This window comes from Cupressus sempervirens, chromosome 6 (assembly GCF_028749045.1).
Source record: "Cupressus sempervirens isolate cs-2001-9-10 chromosome 6, ASM2874904v1, whole genome shotgun sequence".
Lineage (NCBI taxonomy): Eukaryota > Viridiplantae > Streptophyta > Pinopsida > Cupressales > Cupressaceae > Cupressus > Cupressus sempervirens.
The window spans coordinates 157,357,562-157,380,379 of NC_143123.1; the positions used below are offsets into that span (position 1 = coordinate 157,357,562).

Genomic DNA, 22,818 nt, shown 5'->3' on the forward strand with positions numbered 1-22,818 from the left:
ATTATATTGATATAGTTTACTTATAATTCCTTTTGATTTACAACTAATTGAAATGATTTCCCCAATTTTCCATCTAGTCACTAAAAAATTGGATTTGTTGTCTCTTTCTCTTAAAGAACCGGATCTACTAGTTCCTTTGGTCTAGAAGCCTTCCATTGAGATTGGGGTTTTGAAAGGTTCAAGGGTTGAGGAACTTTTTATAGAATATCTTGAAGAAGGAGAGGTCATGTATAATGGTTTTGAGGAAGGCTAGAGTTCCATCTAGATGGTGTTGCAAATTGGGCAAGCGGAGGAGGAGGTAGAAGAATAAATAGAATAAATGCATGAGAAGGAGGGTCATGGGGGCAATGGATTCAAACCCACAACCAAGATTTTATACCATTATACAAATTACAAATTATAAGACTATGCCTTTCATGATAGTCGCATTTTCATATTGGCAAATGAAGAATGACTTTTGGAACAAACATAATAAATAATTCCAAATAAAAATGAAGCCAATGTATTGTATTATAAGCTCGAATGGCAAAGACCAAGCCCAAAAATTTATTAAGGTGTAGCATTTATAATTTTCAGGTTCATGTGAAGAAGTCATCGTTCATATTCTCATTGTTGTGTAATTTGATGATAAGAAGAATACAATGATATAGAGGTTGATAGTGACTTAAAACTTTACAAAATGCAATCAATGAGAATTTTACATTGAGGGGGGAGTAATAATCAATGTTTCATTCTCATTGTTTGACAAACTCTTATAGAAAGAGGGAGTAGACAGATGATATGGTTTAGTCTTCTTTCGAGAATCTTAGTCATATTGGTTCAAAAGGATTCATGATATAACTACTATACTTAGCATGATCAATTGATGTTAAAAACCTTAGTATTGATACTACAAACCTTAGTATTGACATAATTTAACCTCTGCAATTCCAGGCATATGATAATTATCATACAATGGTACTTGAACAAAGAACACTAATAAATATTGAGGATGTGAATTGATAATACCATTTCGCAGGTGATTTTGGCATCTCACCCTTTATCACTTGTGCGTCAACTTTATTAGCCCTCTTCTTTGGTGACCTACAAATGAAGAATTAGCACAATAACAAATCTAAGTAAGATTAAAAAAATGGGTCCTATTAAAGAATCTAATATAAATTCAAATAATGTATCTATACTCTAAACAAATCAAAACTAAATCTCATCACTTACACATCATAACAATACAGTCCACCTTAGTCATGTGATAGTCTTGGGGAAGAGGTTATAACATTGTATTTGGATCCAATTGATCACTTTTTCTCTCTCTCCCAATTCAATCTAATGAGCCAACTGGATCTGCTCAACATTTTAATGTCTCAAGTATTGCCTCATGGTCTAACTCGTGAACTTTCCAAAGAATCTTATTATGTGGCTTTCCACCATATTTTATCAAGTGGACATTTGATGCAACAACAAGGTTTGAATAATGAAGAATCTTCCTCTTTGTTTGGCAATCCTCGAATAACCACAAGTTAGGATTCTTCATAGGATATCGTCTAAGCCATGTGCCTGTTACAACCATCGCACCGACATGGTACTCTAAACCTTCACCATCTATAACCGAGTGATCTAATTTTTGTTTGGCTTCAACAACACAATGACACAAATAATAATCTGTCCCTTCTTCATTGTCTTTAGGTGCAATAACATCAAAAACATTGCCTGCAGTGACAAATGTACAAAATGCAGTCATTAATTTAGAAAATACTTGGGTAAAAGTTATAAAGTTACATATTGAAATTACAAAGATATATAAATATAAATATATATATATATATATATATATATATATATATATATATATATTACCAGGTTGCACTAAATTTGACAAGCGGTCATAGTTAATAGATGAATCCATCTCTACCATTTCCAGTGCTTGTGGGGGACGATAGGTGTCAATTGGGTCCAAAACCCATATATCCCATTTGTCCACCCATTCAGTTGACTCATAGTCATCCCAATTTTCCTCTGCACATGATGGATAATAACATGCCATTTTTCATGTGTGGATACTCCATGAACCTACATCAGAGCTTCTAAAAGAGTGTAACTCACTAGATCCTATTAGTGTGCAACAATCTTGATATGGTGCAATGTTAGTATTATCTATCAACCAAAAAAATCTACGAACTATAGACTCACCTTCCTTACCTGGACCCATTGTAGCGTTACAACATTAGACGATGGATTTTGCATCTATCAATATTGCTCCATCTTTGTACTTTAGTTCTTCACGAGCCAAGGCTCTTTTAATGCATGTGCCTGCACCATCGTGATCTCCCTTACCATGACCAGCCTCTGTGAAATTCCACATATATTGAATTCTACACAACCTGTGCATCCTGCTCAACCAATAGAACATCCATGCATTCTTGAATTGAGATGCACAATCGTCTGACCAAATAATGTGTTGACGATATGATATGCCCCTGTTAGCCAAATCTCCATAAAATAGTTGAAAACAACCATGTACAAACTTTGTAGAATGTGATCAATCATCGCTGATGTAAAAATGGTACTCACTCAAAATCTTCCTGTCATCCTCTGTACTTGTAGGTGAATGCATGAATGTTATGTGAACAAATATAGAAACCTGTTGAGATGTATAATACTTTGCTTGCACCTTATTTTGTGATTGTAGTGTGTAGTTCTCTGCAAAATCTACAACCGAAACAATGGTATCCAATGGAAACATATCCTTGCACAACTTGAATTGCAAATCCAACCATCAAGCTCTATGGGTATGCCTTGCATACTCGTACATAATTTTTTCAAGAAAAATCTTCATGAACTCATACACTGGAATCTTTTCAATAACTAGATCACATCTTCTACCATGTTTCCCATCTTTTAGATCATATGTCACTGTCTTGAATTTTTCGTCATGTACTATTTCATTTCCAATTGCATGTGTACTATCCATATGTTGACAAGTTGATAAAAGTTGCAAAGAACCACAAAATAAGCACGTACCATCCAAACATGATGTCTTGTAAAATTGTTGGCTGTCCCCTATTTCACATAAAATGTTGGATATGAATTCTGTTGAAGATCTTGGTGTCTCTTTTATGTCAAAATCCTACAAAACAAACTGAGAATGCAAAACTATGCATATGTTCCTAAAAACATCAAAATGGTTAGAAAATTCAATATGTATCCTACAACAACAAGTTGTGCATGTGTGATTTATTTTCACATAAAAACATTTACCCATCTCAAAAAATCTGTGACTTATTCAAATTTGATGATACATACCAATAAATTTTGCAAAAAATTGTGTCTGAGTTGAGTCCAAAAAATGTTTCACATGTGGCTCATGATTTCGGCTACCAATCCTCGTTCTTACAACATCTCTTTGATTAGGAGAAACACATGTGTTATTTTTCCAAAAAACTTCGATCAATGATTTCAAGGCTTCACTAATTTCTTTATCCTTTCACGGTAGTCTACTGCTAAATGTCCATAACTCATTTTTTGTTGGATCTTCTAATCTCTCACACCTTAGCATGGCTCTCCTTAAGGTACCTCTACGAATTTTCAATGTTTTTCTTGTCTTTCTCATGAGTCGAGCTTTCTTCATTTGGCATTTACTATTGTCAATGTGAGTACTCATCTTGTGATATTACTATCTTTGGTGCGTGATTTAGAACCCACTTTTTCATAAGCACTCATTAGATTCTTTACAATATTTCTTTCATTTGAATCATCCATCATTCTTAGCCAAAGAATCTTCATGATAGGCCTAAATTTCAAATTCCTCATCATTTCAATAAATAATTGGCATTGATCTATAATATTTAATTCTTCAAAAAATAATCTCCACATATGATTAACTTTTGTTTGACAAGTACACTTGCTAATCTTGTCAGGCATTGATTTCAAAATGTTAGTATCAATATCAATCAAATATTTTGATTTTTTAAAATGAATTCTAGAAGGTTTTTTAATCTCTTCAATTCTCTCAACATTTTGAACATCAATATAAGGTTGAGTGTATTGCGTACCTTGAACTGAAGATGATGTGCCTTGGCAATAAGATGTAAAAGATGGAATATCACCTACTTGATATTTTGATGTTGTGCTTTCAACATGACATGATGGAGTGTGTATATCGTCGGATCTATAAATCAGTGTCTCTTCAACATGAGAGGATGATATGACTTCAACATTGGAAGATGGTGTAGTGGATGATATGACTCCAACATTCGAAGATGGTGTAGCGGATGATATGACTCCAACATTGGAGGATGGTGTAGCTTCACAATTCAATTGTCTTCTTGAGAGTAACAATCTCATTCGTTCTCTTTGTCTTTCTAATTCTTCCTCCTTGTTTCTTTGTACTGGTGGTTCTTGATCCTCTTCGAAAGTTAATTCTTCATCATTGCTTTGCAATTTTCTTTTTTCACGTAGTAATTTCATTTTATCTCTTTTAATTATCATATCTCTCTCCCTATCTGCATTTTTTTGAATCTTTGGTTTCTTGCTTGGCATGATGATGATTTCTACATGTCAAATCATTCAAACATCTGAATTACTTAAAATGTGTAAATTACAAATTATTCAATTACATATAAAAATTATAATTATTTGAATGAATACACACTATATATTAAACGACTTGTCAAATTTCGAACCATTTCGAAAAAACATTTCATTCAAATATAATTTTTTTAATGAATTCACTATATATTACATAACATATCAAATTATAATCAAATTTGTATCTATATATCGACAAAAAATATTTAAAATGGATTGTACTAACCTTTTCTATTAAAAGAATATTCAAAAATTCTTCAAATCATGTATCCAATGATTGAATTTGGTGTTTTCTAGCTTCGAAAATTGTTGAAATAATGTTTGCTAGATGTTGAAACCTGTGTTTTCTGTCGGAATAATAGAGAGCATAATAGACCAAAAGTTTAAAATGGATGAAATGGGCCCCAAGGTTTTTTTTTGACCTTTTTTTGGTGATTTGAGATAGTGCATACGCACTATAGTGCATACGCACTACAAAGCATGTATGCACTATCTCAAAACACATCACTCCCCATCCTCCCTACTCTCTCTCCCATCCCCTCCCTCTCTCTCTTCCTACTCTCTCCCATCCTTTACTCTCTCTCACCCTCCCTCTCCCACCACCTACTCTCTCTACCTCTCTCACCCCCTCTCCTCTCCTATCCCCGACTCTTTAGATCTCTCACACACACTCTTATCCCCCCTATCTCTCTCCCTCTCCCTCTCCTACCACCTAATTTCTCTCCCCCATCCCCTACTCTCTCTCTTCTCTCCCATCCCCTACTTTGTCTCTCTTACACATGTTCCCATTCCCCCTCTCTCTCCCTCTCCTACCACCTACTTGCTCTCCCCCATCGTCATACTCTCTCTACCACCCCGTACTCTCTCTCACCCTCACACTACTAGTACCTACTAGCTCTCTCTTTCAAGTTCTCTCTCTCCCTCTCTAATCTCTCTCCCCCATCTTGTACAAGCTCTCTCTACCTCTCCCACTCTCTCTTCCATCACCTACTTTCTCTCCCCCATCCCCTTCTCTCTCTCTCTCGTCTCCCATCCCCTACTCTCTCACACTCTCACACTCTCCCCCATCCCCTACTCTCTCTCTTCTCTCCCATCCCCTACTCTCTCACACTCTCACTCTCTCCCATCCCCTACTCTATCTCTCTTACACATACACCCCCATCCCCCCTCTCTCTTTCCCTCTCCCACCGCCTACTTTCTCTCCCCCATTGTCATACTCTCTCTCTCATCCACCCCCTACTCTCACACTCTCACACTCTCTCCCATCCCCTGCTCTATCTCTCTTACACACACACACACTCCCATCCCCTCTCTCTCTTTTCCTCTCCCATTGCCTACTTTCTCTCCCCCATCATCATACTCTCTCTCTGCCACCCGCTACTTTCACACTTTCACACTCTCTCCCATCCCCTACTCTCTCACTTTCATAGATACACACACTCTTATCCCCCCACTCTTCTTCTTCTCTCCCATCCCCTACTATCTACATTTGTCACACACACTCCCATCCCCCCTATTTCTCTCCCTCTCCCTCTCCCTCTCCCACTCCCTCTCCTACTGCCTACTGTCTATCTCTCTCAAGTTCTCTTTCTTCCTCTCTACTCTCTCTCTCTCTCTCTCTCTCTCTCTCTCTCTCTCTCTCTCCTTCTCCCATCCCCTACTACTTTCTCTCAAAATCTCACACTCTCTCCCATCCTTTACTCGATCTCTCTTATAAATAAATACACATTCTCATTCCCCCTCTCTCTCTCTCACAGTCCTTGTCCCACTGCCTACTCTCTCCCATCCCCTACTCTATCTCTCTTAAATGCTTCCATTCCACCTCTCTCTCCCTCCCACTCGCTCTCCCACCGCCTACTCTCTCTCTCTCTCTCTCTCTCTCTCTCTCTCTCTCTCTCTCTCCCTCTCTCTCCCATCCCTCTACCATTGCCTACTCTCTCTATCTCTCTCCCCTCTCATTCTTGACTCTCTCTCTCTTTCACACACACACACACCCATCCCCCCTCTCTCCTCTTCCATCCCCTACTTTTTCTCTCACTTGCTCTCCCTCTCCCACTCCCTCTCCCACTGCCTACTCTCTCTCTCTCACTTTCACTCTTACTCTCTCCCTCTCCACTCTCTCTCTCTGCTACCCTCTAGTCTCTCTTAAGTTTTCACACTCTCTCCTATCCCCTCCTCTCTCTCTCTCTCTCTCTCTCTCTCTCTCTCTCTCTCTCTCTCTCTCTCACACACACACACACACACACACACACACATTTCTATTCCCCCCTGTCTCCCCCTCTCCCACTCCCTCTCCCATTGCCTACTCTCTCTTCCATCCCCTACTCTCTCTTGAGCTACTTTTTCTTCCCCCTCTCCCATTCCATACTCTCTCTCTTTCACACACATGCACTCCCATCCTCCTCTCTCTCAAGTTCTTCCTCTCCCACTCTGTCTCCCATCACCTACTCTCTCTCTCCTCCATCCCCTACTCTTAATCTCTCTCTCCCAACCTATACTCTCTCTCACACTTCCTCTCTCTCCCATCCCCTACTTTAAATCTCTTTCCCCCATCCCGCACTCTCTCTTTTCCACTCGTACTCTCTCTCACACTTCCTCTCTTTGCCACCCCTACTCTCTCTCTCTCTCTCCCATCCTATACTCTCTTTGCCACCCCTACTCTTTCTCACTTTCTCTCTCTCATCCTGTACTCTCTCCCCTCTCCTATCCCCTACTTTCTCTCTATCTCTTTCATGCACACACATAGCCATTCCCCTTTCCCCCCCCCCCACCTAGTTCTCTTTTGAAACTTACATCTTAATAGTGTGTGCGCACGATAGTGCTTGCGCCCTATAGTGCACATGCGCTATTTAGAGATGAGGTTTAAATAGCGCATGCACGCTATAGCGTAGATGCGCTATAGGGCACACGCGCTATTTAAACCTTAATCAAACCCAAGCCTAACACTTGGTTTTGCATTGGAGATCCAACCCAAAGGTTTTGATTTGATGAATAGGCTCGAGACATGTTTTCCAGCAAACATACAAAAAAAGATTGTTTTTTCTTCTGTTCTCCCCTTCAAGATTTCTCGTGGTTGGGTATCGATAAGATCAGGTTACATAGCATTATAGGTCTCTATGTTAGCTATCTAACTATATAATTTATTTTTAATTTAAACTATTTCAAGCCTTTCATCTATAATTTCTTTTGAATGTATGTTCATTTTTTGTCAAAAACCACCATGTACTAATTGGGCTATAGATTTTAGCTCGTTCATCGAATTTTGTAACAACTTAGTTTTTTAGAAACTAGACTCCATTCTACACACTTTGAAAAAAAAGTTTTGATTTTAGATTAGTTTTCAATTATTTCTAGGGGGAGCACATAGATATTTCACATTTTTGGGATGTGTCTAGTTAAAAAATTCGTTAAAAAAAAATAGACATTATAAAATTACTCGAAAAATCTGGGATAAACTACATAGTGTTAAGTAACTTTTGACCAAAGCGATTAAAAAATTTCAAAAAAAAAGATAAAATTTTAGGGGGGCCACACTTTGTACTATGTTATGTTTTTTTGGAATAAACAGTACCACTTTTGTGGCCCCCTTTTTTGAGGACCTAAAACTAAACCATTTTGAAAAAAAATTAGTAGTTTAGAAACTAGATTCAAAGGACTACGACTTTTTTTTTGTCATATTTGAAAATTTTGAGCGTAACTATCTTAAAATTCTTGTTGAAGTTCAAAATTTGCAGATTTCAGGAAAAAAGTGTCCACTTATACCCCCCTTTTGGCACCACAACTTTGTGCACTTACCCTATGGGAAGACGACTGTTATGCCCATTGAATTTGAACATAAAACTCTACAGACAACTTTGGAACTTGATATTACCCTTCCTGCAGCATAACAGGATCACATTTTGCATCTCAATGAGCTAGATGAATGGCGAAAATCAGCTCTTCATAACACAGAATTAATCTAGAGTCAAAGAAAGCAATGGCATGACAAATTTATTAAAGATAGAGAATTTTATGTTAGTGATTGGGTGCTCCTGTATGATTCACGATATCAGCATCACCAAGGAAAATTTCAGACTCGATGGCTTGATCCCTATGAAATCATTACAATTTTTAACAATGGAGTAGTTCAACTGTCAACAATTGATCCAGTCAAATTAAAACTCCTAGTTAATGGGCATTGCCTAAATTTATATCATAAACCAACAACAAGGGAAGAATTTCTTCAATAGTTCACCATAGTAGAAACATCTCTTCCTATAGCCACTTTGTTTGAGTCTCCCACTCAGATGCTTGTAGCCCCTTGAATTTATTTTCAAGGCCTTTATAATAAAATTTTGCACTCATGCAAAAATTCATACCTTTTCCTCCTTATTCCATCCCATCTTCTTGTCTTTCCATCATCATGCCATCTCACTTTCTCTCATACGGTAATATTCAGACCATCCTTCCTATCACACCTTAGGTCAGTCACATTCGAACCCTTTGCATTTATTTAATTTATTATTTATTTAGAAAAGAATGTTATTTCAATTTTTTGAATTTGCAATCTTTACAGTCTGGTGGGACCTAGTCTCTACTAGGTTGGGGGGAAGGAAAATCAAAATCATGAATGCAAAATCAAGGAAATCTTAAGTTGGCATGTAGGATGTATGGGGAAGGGTCATTTCAGTAATGAGTTGGCACCCCTTTGTACTTTCAAAATGTGTGAAATAATGTAAAGAAGGCTAACTATTAAATCATGATTTCACATAACCCCTCATTAATATGGTGTATGTTTTTGAGCACGATCTTTATCCTCATTATGGTCTCGTGATTAAAATGCTGTCATGAAGTAGTGAAGGATGTGATGTTTGGAAAGCATTGAAGTATTTCAATTTCCCTTTGTTGAAACCCTTGTAGCTATCATTGCCCATACTTTCAAAATCACTTACAATAAATTTGCCTATACTAGCATTTTTTTTTTTTTGAAAATGTGGGTGGAGAACCTCAACGACATGAACCAGCAGACCATAGAGTCTTACTAGCAGACCTAGCAACATGTAGTTTGTTTCAACAATGAGTTTGGTTGGCTTATTGTCTTAGTTTGAAACAATTTGATCAGGAAATTACGCTCTAATTTCATAATACATTGAGGGATGGATATGTAACTGTTAAGGGCATTCAGATAGAATTCACTGAAGAAGTGGTGGTAGAAGTTTCTAGTTTGCCCACAAATGGAGAACGTTCAATAGAGGACATGGATTCATGAAAAGAAAAAGAGTAATTCTTAGTACCTAGAGATCCTCGGCTAGAGGAAAAAAAAAAGCAAGGTACATTATGATTATCTCTTCCTCTGCAATTCATCCACTCTACCGAATTTATCATAAGATATTTTACTTGTGAAGGAAGGTATTCCTATTTGTATGTTGTTCATTTCAAAATTTTGAGTGGTTTGTCGCATGGGGATTGTCCTGTAAAGCTTTCAAGTTTCCTTTATAATATTGTCAAAAGGCAAGCTACCTATGTACAGCAAGGCAAAACCTAATCGATATCCCACCATTGCTTGATTAGGGCTATAATTGAAAAGGAATTGACTAGGCAACACTTGGGAACATGAGAGGATTTTGTAAAACTAAGGATAGAGGGACCTAAAAGGGGTGGACCTAAAGGGAAAGGAGTAGGGACAAGAGAGAAAACTGTTGAAGGAGTTAGGAAAGTAGTATATAGAATGGCTCAAAAAGCTTCCGCTTCTCCTTCTGTACCTAAAATTGCAAAAAGGAAAATTTTAGCTGCAGAAGCCTCAACTTCTAGGAAGAGAAAATCATGCACAGTTGCCACAAAGGAAGGTTCAAAATAAGTATCTTCAGTATCACAAGAACCTGCACTTAACTCGAATAAAGGGAAATTCGTCGATAAGGGCAAGAAACCAATTTCTACTCCATGACAAGTCACTAGAATGTCTAGGGTAAATTTGAAAACTAAACCTCCTGCGCCACCTGCTGAGCCTCTTCTATCACCTATTGATGTTGAAACTCCAGTACCTACACCTGCACAGTTACCAGAGCACATAGCACATACTCCTGAACATGAAAATGATCTTGAGGAAATTTTCGCAAAGCCAAATAGCTCGATTAATGTTTATAGTGACACGAAGTCCTTAGAGGAAATAGTGTCTAAGGTTGGATAGCCAGTGCAGGAAACTGATAATCTACCACCAGAGGAATATCCATCTGTTGCACAAGAAATGGTTCAAGAAATTGTTGAAATATTTCAAGTTAAAACAAATATTGCACCCTATCCTATAGCCATTGCCCCTTCAAAAAAAGTTGATAACACTGTTGCTTGTCAAAATAACAACTTTGTTGAACGTCAGCATTCTCAAGACAACAACACTAATGACCACCATCATCTTGAGCACCGCCTTGAAGATTATAAACCTGTTGTTCGTCATCATACACCATCAGACATTTATGCACCGTTAATAGCTAGCTTTAGTTTGTACCAATAGTTTCAATGGGAAAAAGAAAACTAGGATCTAGAAAGGAAGCCATTGCTCAAAACTATCAGGGAACAAGCACAAAAAATTGAAGAGAAGGATAGTGAAATTATGGTCTTGTAGCAACATGTCATGAAGATTACAAAGCTCATTCCAGAGCTTGTAAATTACAGGTCCCCATCTCCAGTTTACACACCATTCCTAAATGAGCAAATGATTAATTTTCAATTGTCTTGAATTACTCAGGGGTTGAACCCTTCCTTACACACTCCCTAGGAATTTTATGCAACATTCAAATTAGTTATGATGACTCTATAGAATATCCTTTGTGAGTTATATGTTCATAATCTTGTTGGAATTCATTGTTATATGTGGGGGATGTATAGTTTAGGGTCGTTATGTCATGGATACAAAATGAGATTAGTCGAGAGAACCAGGCTACTCCTTATACGGAAAAGGAAATGTTTGAACCATTATACATTTGGCTAGAGGTACAAAACACTTACAGAGTATTCTTCGATTGGATTTTCGTTAACAATAATTGAAGTGCTGCTACCAAAATTCACCCTATCCGTGAATAGGAATTTCTAGATTGGGAGCAACATTATTCTGCAAATGCCCCTAATGCTATACAAGAATCCCTTCAATGATGGATCCAATTGCTAGAAGATTTGAAAATAAGGGAGTTGCACTCTCCTCAAAATTTGGAGTTGGCCATCAGCAGGATGCCCAGGTATATGATGTTAGGTAGAAGTCAAAAAAATTATTGGATACCTCTTCATTTCCAACCACCAATACTCTTACATCCTATGCTTGGAAAGTATGATTCATTTGCTAAATATAACATGATTGCCGAAGAATAGAAATGGGAAAGGTTGAAACAAAATCATGGATATTTTAATTACAGAGCTCATGAATCAAGGGAGAAAATTGCCAATGATCTTAGGCTGCAGATGAGGATTAGAAGCCTGTAGATGCTGAAGGGACTAGCCTCAGGATGGTTGGGGGGAAAAATGATGACATGTAGAAATAGAAGTCTTATTAGCCCTTTTCGTGAACATTTGTCTATAACATACTGAATTTTATCATCTTTTAGTTTAAAAGTTTTTGAACTTTTGATTTATAAAGTATGGACATAGGGCATAAAAATGACAATTGGAATTATATCTAAAAAGGGGATCATTTTGTGGCAAAAATATTTCTTCATGAATGTTTGATATGGGTAGATCTTCCTACAGTTGAAGAGATTGCAAAAACTGTTAGTTGAATAATTAATGCCTTTTTGTTATAAACTAATAAATGAAAATAAATGTTTTCGAAAAGTTTTGTGTGTATTAAACATTGATCTCAGGGATACAAGCTGAGTGGGAGTTAAACAAACTATGAAGGAATAGCGCTAAGGCATTTGTTGGGACTAAAAATTGCATGGTCAATTTTTGAGAACCATTAAAAAAATCAAGCCCTTAAATGCTTTTAAAATGCATATGTGCAAGGTTGTACCTGGCTGTCCTTTCGAGACCCCTAAGGTGTTTAATGCTTCTAGCACATTTCATTCAGCATGCTTAAGCATTTCATGAAGTTAAATTGAGTTTCTGAGCCATTCTGCGAAGTCTCGTTTTGAGCAAGTTTCAAATCTGCATTTTACCCAAGTGTCAAATAGCGATCAGAGGCCTAGTTTGCATCTGAATATTTCTTACCCAGGAATGTGTCATGACTAGCCACTTTGGGGATGTTTAGTATGTATAACAAAGAACCTATGTTTCAATTTTCAAGTCTTTTCAAATTCGTTTGACTAGGTTTCGAACCCCTCAAAGTTGGTCGGTTACTGTTTTGTACATTTGTGTAGTTGTTCACAGTTCTGGGAAGCCCTGTTCGACCAATGATATCTTTGAACCAGTTGATCCAAATGAGGAAATTCTTTTTGCAATATGTTCTAGGGGTCAGATACTTCATATGTTCAAATTTTGAGATCATGTCGAATCCATTTGATCAGTTTGCTAACATGATCAAAAACCCAGTTTGCATTGTTTTGTTACGGCTAAGGCATCCAGATTGATTCACATCCTTGTTCGGCACGTTATAACTCTCATCCCGTGATTGGTGAGCCTAAATGGATTATATCATTGTGTTGTCTCCTAAAAATCCTTCAAGTATGCCAGTTCCCAAGTCATGACAAATCCATTTGCATAGTTTCATATGTCCGCACATTTGCCAAAAAATTACTTTTTGACACATTTCTTAGTCAAAATTTCCAAGTGCCTGTTTTCGAAAATTCGCCAAATGTGCCCTGTGATTCCTCATGAGCCCAAAACATGGACTTATATTCTCTTCATGGCAAAGAACTTATATCCTAGTTTTCAAAACCCCAAGTGATCAATAACCCAGTTTATAATTCCGAACCCGAGCCCAGTTTATGTTTTTTAACATTGTTTGCTTGCAGGATTTTTAAAGTATGGATGTTCGACAATTAAAATCTTTTGACTGGAGATTCGTCATGGGCTAAAAATTTGCAGCATGGTAAAATTGCTATTTTGCTTTGAAAGTCTGGAATGCTCAGAATGCTGGGGCAGCGGCTGTCCTTGTGGCTGATGACAAGGATGAATCTTTGATAACTATGGATTTGCCTGGTGAAGGTGGTTCAGCTTATGAACAGAATATCACTATTCCCTCTGCACTCATTGAGAAGAATTTAGGTGACAAACTGAAAGATGCTATTAGTAAGAGGAATATGGTCAATATTAATTTGGACTGGAGAGAGTCTGTTCCACACACAGATGAACGTGCGGAGTATGAGTTGTGGACAAATAGCAATGATGAATGTGGATTGAAGTGTGATATGCAGATGGAGTTTTTAAAGAATTTCAAAGGAGCTGCTCAAATTCTTAAGAAAAATGGGTACACACAATTTACTCCTCACTATATCACTTGGTACTGCCCTCAAGCCTTTGTAGTGAGCAAGCAATGCAAAGCTCAATGCATTAATAACGGAAGATACTGTGCACCTGATCCAGAACAAGACTTCAATCGGGGGTATGATGGGAAAGATGTGGTGACTGAAAATTTGAGACAACTGTGTGTTTTTACTGTTGCTAAAGAGGATAGCAGACCATGGGTTTGGTGGGACTACGTTACTAATTTTCGCATCAGGTGTCCAATGAAGGACAAAAAATATAACAAAGAATGTGCAGACAGTGTCATCAAATCTCTAGGTCTGGACAGGAAGAAGGTAGAAAAGTGCATGGGGGATCCCATTGCCGATACTGAAAACTCTATTTTGAAAGCTGAGCAAGATAAACAGGTTGGACATGGATCTCGTGGTGATGTCACAATATTACCCACTCTTATTATTAATGACATACAATACAGAGGAAAACTTGACAAAGGAGCTGTAGGTTTCAATAAATTTTAAAAGAACAAGGAGCCGATTCCAACCACAGTCAAACAAAAGGCGATGAGCAATAAAAAACAATTATCCCACATTGATAAAACGTGGGTATGTTTTATGTATTTAAATACCCAAACACACTTAATAAGATGTGAATTGAGGCAGGAGCCTTTTGAAGGCACGAGCTCGAGGGGAGGGGCCCGCCGTGGACTGCCAGTTGGTGCGCAAATGGAAATATTTTGAACGAGCATGCAATAATGATGAGTTGGCGCCCAAAACTTGGATGCAAGGAGATGACGACACGTGTCCAAATCAGAGGGTCGTCGCTAACTCGCCAAGCAAAAGATGCGTGAGAATTAACATAGCGAGTTAGCGAGAAGACGACACGTGGCAGATGGGGCAAATCAGGCAGACCAATCAGCAAGTGACATGTGGCACCGGTCAAACCAAGGTTGACCACGGATTCAAAGGGTCAGGAAAATTTGTAGAGTTAAAAATAATAATATTTTATTATTATTTTTTGTTAAAAATGCGCACGTCAAGTTTTAAAATCAAATGGGACATTTTCTAAAGTATATACTTCAGAATTTTTCAAATTTTATAAAAAAATCAAATGGCAGGCATAACTTTCAATCAGAAGAGTCATTTTCGAAATGATTTTTTTTGGGGTTTCCTGGAGGCAAAATAGGCGATGTTATATATCGTCGGAATTGGGAGAAGATGAACTTTTCGATTTTGGAGTCAGCTTTTGCACAGGTATCAGTCAGTTTGAGCTACACGAGATTTTCTATCAGGTATCTAAAGTGCAACCATATTCATACCAAGAAGTTCAGATTTGTTTTTTGTCAAGATAATGACCTGGATATCAGTAGAAGGCAATGAAAATACAGTTAGGGTCGAATTTGTCTTGATTTACTCAGTAAAAACTCATTTTCACTGGCTTTTTCATGGGAAATCAGATTTTTGACAAGTAAAGGGTTTTCATCATTAGGCATAGATATTTTGCAAAGTTTGTTACAGATTAATGATGAAACAAAATCAAATTAGAATGGGAGATGGAAGGAAGAAGTTATTCAGTTACAGAGGATTGAATTTCAAGTGGACACTTGTCATCTTCAGAATAGATCCGAGAATTCTTTCTCTTCTATATCTTTCTTTCTTGCTTCCATTGAAAGGGTTCCAGTTTTTTGTAACTGAAGGACCAATTCATGGTTCCAATCTTGAGTTCTCTCAGATCTGTGATACCATTTTTCTCAGTGATTCCTCCTATTATGAACAGCATATTGTATTCCTTTTGAGGCTTTCGTATTACCCAGTCATTCTATGTGTATCTTTTGAGTTTTCTTATGCAGATGTTGTATTCTTTTCAATGAAATTAATACAAAGAGCCTCATCTTTTAGTTTCATTATGATTCTTATCTCCTGCTGTTGTTATTAGCAATGTTCTGTGTTTAAGAACTAAGAGTTTGAACCCAGTTACATCCCCTTAAGGTTGTATATCAGAATAGATTTGCTGTTGGAACAAAGCTCCGAGTAAATGCTTGTTTGTACTGATAAGATTGCGGGTTACACCAAGAGGAAATCACCATAAGTACGAGAGTTTTAATGAATATTGATGTCTGTTTGCAAGACAAGCAGATAGACCATATACCTGAATATATGAGTATGTTTTAGGTATCCATCTGTATGTGAAGATTCAGTTAGTGCCCAATGGATAAGGGACTGGTCAACTTGAAGGATGCATGTTCTTTGTTGTTGCATATCTGATTATGCTGAGAAATCAAATCAAAATGAATATTATTTTCCCATTTTATGTTTTGAAGAACTATAAGTGTAGGTCATGGCTTATTTGTGGTTACTTTCCTTGGTTATGATTAGCTACTATGATCAGGAGATTTACCAGCAAATTGAAGAAGAATATTGACCATATCTGCTATAGAGGGTAGTCTTGTAATGAAGTATCAAGATAAATTAGAAAAATCCCTCAGGTATGCCCACCTTGGCTTTGCAGAGCCTAAAGTGAAGTGAGTCCCGATATGACTCTGTTAATTGGCCTAGAACTAAGATTTAGCCTTGCTGAATATAGGATTTAGCTCGTCCTTAGGCATGTTCCTAGTCTTTGTTTCTTGGTATCAGGTTTAAATCTACCTGTTATGTTCTTTGCCAAAAAGAACACCAACAAAATGGCGACTCTGCTGGGGAGTGTATTGGATCAGATTCAAGACAAACCTTGAGAATTTGAAAAGACGAGATTCAATACAGCAGGAGAAGTGCATTAAAAATTTTCAGCAGTAAGTTCTTTGATGTTGTTTCCAGTTTTCTTACTCCAAATCATGCACCCCAGTATGTTTTATCCACTTGCAACAGTGACTTATTGGTTGAGTTCATATTGTGCTCTCCTCAAGTTTTATTTTCAATCAATTCAACCGGACCTTGTTTTCAAAGTGCTGTTATAATTTCAGAGTTAGAATTGTGATCAAAAGTGTGTCTCTCTTCAAGGTGTTTGGTGACTTTCAAAATTTTCAAGTTGAATTGTCAGTTCAGATCTGCCATGTTATAAATCATTGTTTCAAATCTTTCTGACAATAGTGAGTGGCGACTCTACTTAAAGGATCTCTAAATCATTGTAGATCAGTGATGTATAAATTGTTTTCAAGAGTTTTCAGTGGAATCAAGCAGATCTGAAAATTAGGTGAATTTGCAAGCAAGAAGAGAGATCTATTATAAGTTTCTGACTAGTAAGTGTTGTTTGATTTGTTGTCGTAAGAATTTGTAATGATAAAGATGAATCACAGCAGTGATGTCATTTAATTCTCCTCAAGGAGATGGCAACTCTGTAAGGTTTGATCAGTGGTGTAAAGAATTCAGATTAGCACCAGGCCAATCAGCAGATCAGTGGCTTCATGCAGCAACACTTGAGGTATTTTATGCTTTCATATGATTTCTTTCAATGAAAGTGAGTTCCACATATGTGTTCTCCAATCAAGTGAAGTTTTAGCACTAAGAAGAGGAGAATGATTTGATAAGTTTTATGCACTTCATTAGAACGAGTTTCAATTGTTGTTTTGAAGTTGTGAAGTGTATTTGAAGCATTCATTTGGTAGAGGGTTGTGAAAAATTGGCTGCAAGTTATGAATTTTGAAACTTTTTAATGATGAATGAGTCTTGAGTTGAAGAATGTCAAGTTTCATCTCATCTAGTATGCAGCCTGTTAGTGAAGTTCCTAGATCCATCTCTACCAGGAGGTATATGCCATTGAATTTTAATGGTATTCATGATTTCCCAAATACTATGCCTTGTAACGTCAGAAAGTATTTGCCGAAGTTTGGTGGAAACCATGAAAATTCAGCCAGTCATCATGTTCATTTGTTTAGTGACTTGGTTGGTGATTTTGAAATTGCCCATGAAGACGTTCAGATGAAGTTGTTTGTTCAGACTTTAGAGGATGATGCTAGGGACTGGTTTTCTTTTTTACCAGCATGTTCAATTTCATCTTGTGATGAATTAATGTCAGCCTGCATGATGCAGTTCAGGGAAAGAGTAAGCATCTCTGAATATTTTGATAAGTTTTTGAAAATTGAAATCAGGAATGGTGAGTTAGTTCCTGAATTTAATATCAGATTTGCAAAGATTTTGAGTGCATTTCCTGAAAGTTACAAGCCGGATGATCAAATGTGTTTAGTGGTTTATCTCGGTGCATTTGATAGGAAGATGAACTATCTATTGAGAGACAAAAGACCCAAGACTTTGCATCAGGCATTCATGACAGCTATAAAGATTGAGAATAACATAAAATATGGCTTAACTCGAAGTCACTTCTCTAGAAATATTGGCTAGCAATATGAGGTGCAAAGCACAAGCCAATGTCATAAGGAGTGTTTGATTTCAGATCAGCAAATAAGCACTCCTGCTGTTGTAAATAGTTTTGTTGAAGCCTCAGAAATAAAAACATGTTCCATTCGTGCTGAAGTGAATGCACATGTTTATGGTATTACAACAGCGAATGATAGAATTGATTCACTTGATGAGTCATCCACGCAAGATATAAATCCGGCCATTCATTTTCCCATTGATAATTTGCATTGTGTTGAAAACATAATGAATAAGGAAGAGGAAAGGTATTCATCTCAGTATGAGGAGGAGAAAACCAGAAGTTATCTATCAAGTGATAAAGGTGAAATTGCTGATCCGACATGTCATGGCAAGATGACACAATATAAAGAATGTAAATCATATGTATCTCAGTCACAGTCAGAAGAACTAAGCTCATATATTGATAATATTTCAGTGGTAGAGATGCATTCTCTTGACCAACATGATAGGCAAGAAATGAATTATGTCATTGAGAGATTGCATCATGTTGAGAACGTTATTAAATCTAAAGTTGAAAGACAATCATATCAATGTGAGTATGATAAAGCTGAGAGTCATTTTTCAAGTGATAATGAAATTTCTGATCCAATATATTATGAAGAGGTGTCATATGAAGCTGATGATGAGAGTTATCACTCAAGTCAAGAAGAGGATAGTGCTAGTGTGTGTTCGTCTTCATGTGAATCAGATGCTGATTGGGAAGAAGAGAGCAATGATGGAAGTGAGTGTTCTCTTGCTAATAAAGGTACGAATGCTGTTTCTAAATCTGAAAGTGAGTTTCCATATCAGAATTGTGTAAACCAGTTTGAGATTGAAAGTTATGAAGAAAATGTGTCTACACAATATGAAGACAAAGAGGTTATCCATAAAGATGTATTACCTAATTGTGTAAAAGAGTGTCTTGAGGATGAGTGTAATGATGATCAGTACGTGATTGACTTTGAGATTAATGCATCAACACCTATTGGTAAGATAAATGATGATTTTCTTGCAAGACATTTGAATCACCTATATGGAGACAATGAAAGTAACTTTGATCTAAATTCTACATGCTTCGTTGACGGAGTGGATGTTGAGTCTTCATATGATTCTGATTTTTCTTCTTCATATACTGAAAGTGTCCATGACAGTGATGTTAGAAATGATTTTAAAGTTTTCACTAATCCATTATATGGTGAGGACTTTGATGTTGATCAGCACATTACTTGTCCTAATGTCTACAAAGGCACTTTGCATGGAGTTATCAATCCTCTTTTTGAAGAACACATGGAAGTTTCAGATTTAGCAGAGAATAAGTTTGATGATGATACTTTATCTTACTGCTATAAGAGATCAGAATGTTCTTCTTCCGAGTTTGATAGTGAAACTAATGATTATGTTGCATCTGAGGAGGTAAATGACAAGGTGTTTAATGAGACGGTTATTGAAAATCTACCTATACCTTATTATGATTTTCATGATGAACTCTCTGATGTGAAGACTAATTTGTTTGCTGATTGTGAAGAACCATTTGAAGGTTATGGATTAGCTTCAGATTCTGACATTGATGATATATGTGAGTACAAGTCAGAGTGCTCATTTGAATATCATCTGGTTATGCATAAGGATACACATTTTCAAGGTATGTGTGATCCCTTTCCCCAAGTTGAATATGAAGCCTTCATATTCGAAATTGATAGCATGTATGAGTCATTAAATGAGGAGAGTTTTCAGTTTCAGTTTGATATGTTCAAGCATGCTGATCAGAAATTTCGTAGTGAGCAAGAGAATGAAGCAAGTTTTTATATGCATTATGGAAGTAAGAGTGCTGATTTTGTTTTGCCAAGTGATTTGTTATGCGATGATAACATGATTGGTGAAACTAATAGGAGAAGAAAATTCAGTTTACCTCATGAAAGTTCAGATGAGAATCATGTTTATGACAGAGGTAAACAATTTTGCTGAAGTTCGGTGGCCCAGGGCCATCGTGTGTACATAGTCTTGGTAGTTGTAGTTGTTTCCTTGCTTTCAATAAGCTGTTCGAGAGAATTTTTGAAGTTTTTGGGAATGGTCTGCTTCCTCCAGAGATCTGAATCCTTGCCATGCCCGCAAGGGGCATGCATCCCCAGACAGAGCCACTGTTGGGACTAAAAATTGCATGGTCAATTTTTGAGAACCATTAAAAAAATCAAGCCCTTAAATGCTTTTAAAATGCATATGTGCAAGGTTGTACCTGGCTGTCCTTTCGAGACCCCTAAGGTGTTTAATGCTTCTAGAACCTTTCATTCAGCATGCTTAAGCATTTCATGAAGTTAAATTGAGTTTCTGAGCCATTCTGCGAAGTCTCGTTTTGAGCAAGTTTCAAATCTGCATTTTACCCAAGTGTCAAATAGCGATCAGAGGCCCAGTTTGCATCTGAATATTTCTTACCCAGGAATGTGTCATGACTAGCCACTTTGGGGATGTTTAGTATGTATAACAAAGAACCTATTTTTCAATTTTCAAGTCTTTTCAAATTCGTTTGACTAGGTTTCGAACCCCTCAAAGTTGGTCGGTTACTGTTTTGTACATTTGTGTAGTTGTTCACAGTTCTGGGAAGCCCTGTTCGACCAATGATATCTTTGACCCAGTTGATCCAAATGAGGAAATTCTTTTTGCACTATGTTCTAGGGGTCAGATACTTCATATGTTCAAATTTTGAGATCATGTCGAATCCATTTGATCAGTTTGCTAACATGATCAAAAACCCAGTTTGCATTGTTTTGTTACGGCTAAGGCATCCAGATTGATTCACATCCTTGTTCGGCACGTTATAACTCTCATCCCATGATTGGTGAGCCTAAATGGATTATATCATTGTTTTGTCTCCTAAAAATCCTTCAAGTATGCCAGTTCCCAAGTCATGACAAATCCATTTGCATAGTTTCATATGTCCGCACATTTGCCAAAAAATTACTTTTTGACACATTTCTTAGTCAAAATTTCCAAGTGCCTGTTTTCGAAAATTCGCCAAATGTGCCCTGTGATTCCTCATGAGCCCAAAACATGGACTTATATTCTCTTCATGGCAAAGAACTTATATCCTAGTTTTCAAAACCCCAAGTGATCAATAACCCAGTTTATAATTCCGAACCCGAGCCCAGTTTATGTTTTTTAACATTGTTTGCTTGCAGGATTTTTAAAGTATGGATGTTCGACAATTAAAATCTTTTGACTGGAGATTCGTCATGGGCTAAAAATTTGCAGCATGGTAAAATTGCTATTTTGCTTTGAAAGTCTGGAATGCTCAGAATGCTGGGGCAGCGGCTGTCCTTGTGGCTGATGACAAGGATGAATCTTTGATAACTATGGATTTGCCTGGTGAAGGTGGTTCAGCTTATGAACAGAATATCACTATTCCTTCTGCACTCATTGAGAAGAATTTAGGTGACAAACTGAAAGATGCTATTAGTAAGAGGAATATGGTCAATATTAATTTGGACTGGAGAGAGTCTGTTCCACACACAGATGAACGTGCGGAGTATGAGTTGTGGACAAATAGCAATGATGAATGTGGATTGAAGTGTGATATGCAGATGGAGTTTTTAAAGAATTTCAAAGGAGCTGCTCAAATTCTTAAGAAAAATGGGTACACACAATTTACTCCTCACTATATCACTTGGTACTGCCCTCAAGCCTTTGTAGTGAGCAAGCAATGCAAAGCTCAATGCATTAATAACGGAAGATACTGTGCACTTGATCCAGAACAAGACTTCAATCAGGGGTATGATGGGAAAGATGTGGTGACTGAAAATTTGAGACAACTGTGTGTTTTTACTGTTGCTAAAGAGGATAGCAGACCATGGGTTTGGTGGGACTACGTTATTGATTTCCGCATCAGGTGTCCAATGAAGGACAAAAAATATAACAAAGAATTTGCAGACAGTGTCATCAAATCTCTAGGTCTGGACAGGAAGAAGGTAGAAAAGTGCATGGGGGATCCCATTGCCGATACTGAAAACTCTATTTTGAAAGCTGAGCAAGATAAACAGGTTGGACATGGATCTCGTGGTGATGTCACAATATTACCCACTCTTATTATTAATGACATACAATACAGAGGAAAACTTGACAAAGGAGCTGTAGGTTCCAATAAATTTTAAAAGAACAAGGAGCCGATTCCAACCACAGTCAAACAAAAGCCGATGAGCAATAAAAAACAATTATCCCACATTGATAAAACGTGGGTATGTTTTATGTATTTAAATACCCAAACACACTTAATAAGATGTGAATTGAGGCAGGAGCCTTTTGAAGGAACGAGCTCGAGGGGAGGGGCCCGCCGTGGACTGCCAGTTGGTGCGCAAATGGAAATATTTTGAACGAGCATGCAATAATGATGAGTTGGCGCCAAAAACTTGGATGCAAGGAGATGACGACACGTGTCCAAATCGGAGGGTCGTCGCTAACTCGCCAAGCAAAAGATGTGTGAGAATTAACATAGCGAGTTAGCGAGAAGACGACACGTGGTGGATGGGGCAAA

At 37.3% G+C, this 22,818-nt stretch overlaps 1 protein-coding gene and 1 pseudogene across 1 annotated transcript; both read left to right on the top strand.

The window, feature by feature from the left end:
* Positions 1-10,519: 10,519 nt before the first annotated feature.
* LOC149551726 (vacuolar-sorting receptor 1-like) lies at positions 10,520-14,468 on the top strand. Its single transcript, XM_089790128.1, has 2 exons — positions 10,520-10,741; positions 13,587-14,468. Exons 1-2 carry the CDS (start codon positions 10,520-10,522, stop codon positions 14,466-14,468), a joined length of 1,104 nt encoding a protein of 367 aa, XP_089646254.1.
* Positions 14,469-21,556: 7,088 nt separating this feature from the next.
* On the top strand, positions 21,557-22,438 carry LOC149551727 (vacuolar-sorting receptor 1 pseudogene; annotated as a pseudogene).
* Positions 22,439-22,818: the final 380 nt, after the last annotated feature.